This window comes from Lupinus angustifolius, unplaced genomic scaffold (genome assembly GCF_001865875.1).
Source record: "Lupinus angustifolius cultivar Tanjil unplaced genomic scaffold, LupAngTanjil_v1.0 Scaffold_50_19, whole genome shotgun sequence".
In the NCBI taxonomy this organism is placed as follows: Eukaryota; Viridiplantae; Streptophyta; class Magnoliopsida; order Fabales; family Fabaceae; genus Lupinus; species Lupinus angustifolius.
This window is the reverse complement of record NW_017722348.1, coordinates 1-5882: the sequence shown is the minus strand read 5'-3', so window position 1 is coordinate 5882 and position 5882 is coordinate 1. Positions and strand designations below refer to the sequence as shown.

The window sequence follows — 5882 nt, the reverse complement described above, 5'->3', positions numbered from 1 at the left end:
TTTGATAAAGACAAGGTTTTATTAAAGCTTGAAGATGGCTCAACAATCAACATGCATAGATCTCATTGGTCATATCTAGACTAGGTCATATCAATAGAGTCATAATTCTAAGTAGTATGGGATGTGTGCCTTAGTGAGTGAGTATAGGTGAGGTAAACCTATATGCAAGTCTCACAAACCATTATAATTGTCATATCATATTCATGAGACATATCATCTACTTTATTGTATGTTCATGCATTAATCTTACATGTTATATGTGCATATTAGACATGATACACTTGCTAAAACATGTATAGGAATTAAGCATAACATATAAGTAAGTTTGCCTTTGTAATCACGTTTTTAATATGTTGCTTAACCAATTAACGTGGTCAGTTAATTGATTAACTCAACTCATTTTCTGTTATATCTGTTTTTTTGTTACCACTGTTTTCAGTTTAATCCCGTTATACAGGTTAATCGATTAACGTGGTAACTTAATCGATTAACATGTCATAACATTTCTGTTTTAACTGCTTAACTGAATGTAACGGCTTGAAGGATCAAATCTGTTTTGTATAAGTTTAGGCAAATTGCAAAAAGACATAGCATTGCATACTATTTTTTAGAATTGATTAGAGAGCATATTTTCGTGATTTACTTTGTAATTTGCATAGAGAAATGCATGTGTGACGAAGAAGATTAACATGCTTAATTGAAATTGTTCATGGTGTATTGCATGTTGTTTTTCATATGCTTAATCTCATCATTTCTTTCTTACATGTTCATGCATTCTTGATAGAGATTTTTAGAGAAATATTCAGTGTTTACTGTTTTGTATTAACACATATATGCGTGATGGCTTGTGTTACTTGAGAATGAGTTAATAGTTGAGTTTTGTCATAGTTATAATTTGAGCATTTTTGTGCTTGGTACAACTCTATTTTTGTATTATTTTTTTTGTACTTTGGGTTAGTCTCTTGGTGTCTTACCACCATTGAGATAGAATGATTCTTCACGAAGACTAGGAGGTCTTGAATTGAGAACGAGGATCTTGGCTGTGTCTGGATCGCGAGAAAGGTTTTCTTAGGCGATAGGGATAGTCAATCCAAGGATTAAATGTTCTAGGAATTCAAGAAAGAAGTATCTCAAGTCTTGTAAATTGAATTGGTGTATGTGATTATACTAATTGTTCAATATAGTGAAGAAAACAAATCTCCCAAGATCAGAAGGGGAGGCCTGGATGTAGTTTGTAGTGGACCGCAACGAACCAGGATAACAATCCATTTGTGCAAGCTGTTCTCTCTTAATCTCCTTTATAATTCTTACTGTTTTAATGCGAGTTTGAAGCTGATATTTTGCATGCTTATACCTTGTTATATCATTGTTAATATTGCATAAAGATATATGTTGTATCTCTACTTATATTTTGATAAATAACTGTACAACTAGCTGCTCTGATCATTCTCTTTTTGTTGTGTGTTAATCAATTAAGCCCACTGGTTAGTCGATTGACTGACCTGTTTTCCAGAACTGGGTTTTGGTGCAAGAAGCGGTGATTAATAACTGCTACACCTATTCAACCCCCCATCTTCTAGTTGTATTTAGATCATTGATACCTAACAAAAGTAGCATTTAACTCTGCAAAGAGAGCATGTTGAGATTCAAAAAAAGTAGAAAAACCAACCAAGAAATGGCCATTATAATCACTGAATATTGCTCCTCCTCCAGCTAGACCCAGGGCACCATGAGCAGCACCATCTAAATTTATATTGACTCTGCCTATAAGAGGACGATTCCAAATGATTTCCTTAATGCTTGGTGCTTTCCTGTAGTTAATTGTCACTTGAAGGCTTCTAAGAACCGAGAACTCATGAATACAAGAGTTGGCAAAAGAATTGATAGAGTGTCCAGACAAAGAAGTTGCTACTTTGATATTGTTAATTGCCTGGATAAGAAGGAGATTTTTGTCCTCAAATCTTCCCTAGTTTCTGCAATGCTAAATTATGTAGATAGAGTGGATTATGGTAGTTGTGAACACCTCCTTAAGTTGGATACTTCCATGCATATTGTTGTGAAGGATGCTGGAAATGGAAGATGAATTGATATGAATACCAAATGTGCAGCTAATCCAGATCCAAATTTCCTTAGCAAAAGGGCAAAGGAGAAAGAAGTGTTCAGAACTTTCCTCACAAGTCTTGCAGAGATTACATCTAAAAGCCATTAAACAGCCTCTAGTCTTCATATTTTCATCTGTTAGAAGTCTTTTCAATATTAGTCTCCAAGTTGTAAAGGACTTTGAAGGAGGAATGTGGGTAGACCAGATTTTTTTGCATCAATTCAAATCTTGAGAAGTAGGGTTGATACTTTTAAAAGCCTCTTTAAGGCTTAACTGTTCATCATTAGATTGTTGCCACACTAACCTGTCTTTGTTGTTAGAGATGAAAATATTCGAAATTTGTAGAGCAATTGTAGGAAACTTATTAGGTAATTCCTGAGGAATTAATCAGTTGTAGTTAGCAGTGAAATCAGCTACTGAAGTAAACAAACTTGAGTGTAATTCATGAGAGATATTAAGCATATCAACCAAGGGCCTACCCAACCAGTTATCATTCCAAAATTTGATCTCCCTACCATTCCCTATCAGCAGCCACATAGAGTTGGATATTGCAAGCTGCAGATTTACTTTAATACCTGGCCATATTGACGACTTGTAATACTTATTAGGATTACCAAATCTTTTCTTGAAGAAATCTGCCCACTCTTGATCAGAGGAAAGCATATATCAGGCTAGCTTAAGCATTGCAGTCTGGTTTATTGTCTTTAGGGACCTTAATCCTAGCCTCCTGCTTTAGTATGATTACATATTTTAGACCAAACAACTGTGACCAACTTCCTGACCTTGACATCCCCTGACCAAATAAAATTTCTGATGCAAGAGGAACATCCAAGTACTTGACAGGGAGGCTACCAACATTTAAACCTAGATAGGATGCTAAGTTTGCTATTTTCCTAGCAGTTGCATTAGCTATGTAGAACTTGCATTTATTGATGTTCATGCTCTGACCAGAGACTTGAGCATAATCAAGGATGAGGTGTTTGAGAGCTAACAGGTCTCTTTTAATACCTCTGTAGAAAATGAATACAACACTCGAGAGATATAGAAGGATAGAAAAACACAATTAAATGTATGAAAACTCTTATACGAAATTATATTTGAATAAAATTATAACTTAAATTCTTTGTAACATATTTGGAAAAAATAAGGGTTTTTTTGCTTTGGATATTTTCTATTTTCATTTTCAATGAAATCAGAAAATAAGAGTAAAAACATGTTTATATTGTTGTTTTCATTTCATATTTTAGAAAATATAAGCTCCATTCTGGAAATTCTGAAAATGACTTTTTTAACACTTTTGTTATTTGATTCATTCCATATTTTTTATGTCTTAAATTTTTCACGTTATTCTAAATTCTTTGATGTTTTAAAAACTCGATACATATTTATTCTTTTTTCAATTATACCCCTATGTATTATTCCTCTTTTTCACGTCTATTTTTAATTTCTTCTTAATTCATTTTCACATTAAATTTGATTACTTTAATAAAATAATATCACATTTTATATCATTTAATAATTTCTTAAATTATGCATAACCTTAAACATCAAAAAATATTAAATGAAGAAAATATATTTTTTCAATTACTCTCTTCACTATCAACAAAATGTCAAAATCATTCAATGAGTGTGTAAGTCATTTAGATCACCATACACTTCTTAGAAATTCGTAATTTCTAATTAAGGTTGACATCATATATAATACAATTATATATGTTATTTAATTATGGGTTACAAAACAAATAATCTAATTTCTGACATCCCACAACACTTTTGAAACTGATAATGGATGTGAGCTTAATGAGTGGATACTCAAACAGTTGACCTACAAGATAATAGGAACCCTATAAGTTAATACATAAGGAACGATTATGGTGCTCATGTCATCAAATGACAAATACTTTTCACCCCATCATATAGAAAAACAAGGTCCAAAAGGGATTCGAGATTTGGTTGAAGAATACCATCATACCAAACTCTCTCTATAGGCATACAACAGAAATAAATCTAAGAAACATTGGTTCATGTATTATTTTGAATCATTGTTTTATTATATGTGTTAAAATCATGAGATTCAAGATCCTTAATTGATAGTTTACCAAATATAAGGAAATTCATCATGTGGTTATTTATGACTTTGGGATGAAAATTGTCGCCCCTTGAGATTACTGTAGAAAACATTTACTTTAACTTTAATTTTTTGGAGAGCACATACAAGTTCATAATACTCATAATGACCTTCTACACGTCTTTGGTCATTTGGTTGTATATACACTGGGAACATAAATTTGATTCTTATTATTTTTTCATTTGGAATGTATCCGGATTCCATTCCAATAAAAAAATGGTACACGTCCAATTCTATAGTTAGAACTAGAATATAATAAAGGTTAAGATGATTATATTAAATTAATAAACTTACATTGGAATTTTGTCTAGAGTCATGCACGTTAAAATTAAAGTGAAAATTATATATTACATTTTGGAGGATATTCCCCCCTACGAAAATTTCATTCTGATAATTAATATTAGTGTAAGTAGTAAATATTTTTATATCGAGTAAAGAATGAAAGGTTTGTTTACAATCACAGATTTCGAATAAAGAATGAAAGTTTTGAGAAAATAAAAGAAACTAAAGAACAAAATATCTACAAATTAAATATCATTAAATGAATAAATCAATTTAAACTGGGACTTTATCGATTAAAGAGGGTACGTTTTAATTTACAAGATTACATAGTAAATAGATGATAAAACAGAAAGAATAGCAACGTGAGCTGAGAGATAACGTAATACGAATAGAAATGATTTTCTGAGACTTTTTCCCATTAAGATTAATTTATTTCTTAAAAATCCCAACAAAATTATATAGTTAGAATCAAAGACTTGGAAAAAACCAGGAGAGATTCGAGGAAAATGAGGTCTAAAGAAGGAGATCATTTATAAATTATATATCATTAAATCAGTAAATCAATTTTATAAGGAAATATGTTTCAATTATTTAAAGAATTAAACATCAAATCATTCAAATGTTTTAACTTATAGTCTTGAATAGGAAGAACAAAACAAAACATATACAAAGAAATTATAGAGATCCTGAAAGTTAATGATAATCGTAATACACGAATAAAAATGAACTGCTATATATATTTTGTATTACTCGTTCTCAATCATCACCTATTCATTCTCAATCATCAAACTTGAATAATGGCAGAGTATAGTTGTCTAGTTTTCTGTGTCTCTTTCATCTTGGCATGCACATTTTTCTCAAAGTGTGATGCTACTGATGATAATCGAAAACTTCATATTGTATATATGGGCTCACTTCCTAATACACCATATTCTCCAACTTCTCACCATTTAAGCATGTTGCAACAAGTCTTCGATGGAAATGATGGAACACATTCCTTAATCCATAGTTTTAAGAGAAGTTTCAATGGGTTTGCTGCAATGCTCACTAATGAGCAAAAGGAAAAGCTTTCTCAAATGGAAGGTGTTGTATCGGTTTTTCCAAGCAGAAATCTCCAATTACACACAACCCGATCATGGAACTTCCTTGGACTTACTACGTCATCCAAACGAAGTCATGCTACAGAGAGTGATATTGTTGTTGGAGTTCTTGACACTGGTATATGGCCCGAATCTGATAGTTTCAAAGATGAAGGTTTTAGTCCTATTCCAAAACATTGGAAGGGTGCTTGTTCTGGTGGTAAGAACTTTACTTGTAATAAGAAAATAATTGGTGCAAGATATTATACAGGTACGTCAGCACGAGACAATG

General features: G+C 31.8%; 1 protein-coding gene across 1 annotated transcript; it reads left to right on the top strand.

The window, feature by feature from the left end:
* Positions 1-5308: 5308 nt before the first annotated feature.
* LOC109338951 (subtilisin-like protease SBT4.9) lies at positions 5309-5861 on the top strand (the record flags this gene model as incomplete). Its single annotated transcript, XM_019576298.1, has 1 exon — positions 5309-5861. A coding segment is annotated over exon 1 (553 nt), but the record flags the coding sequence as incomplete, so codon positions are not given.
* Positions 5862-5882: the final 21 nt, after the last annotated feature.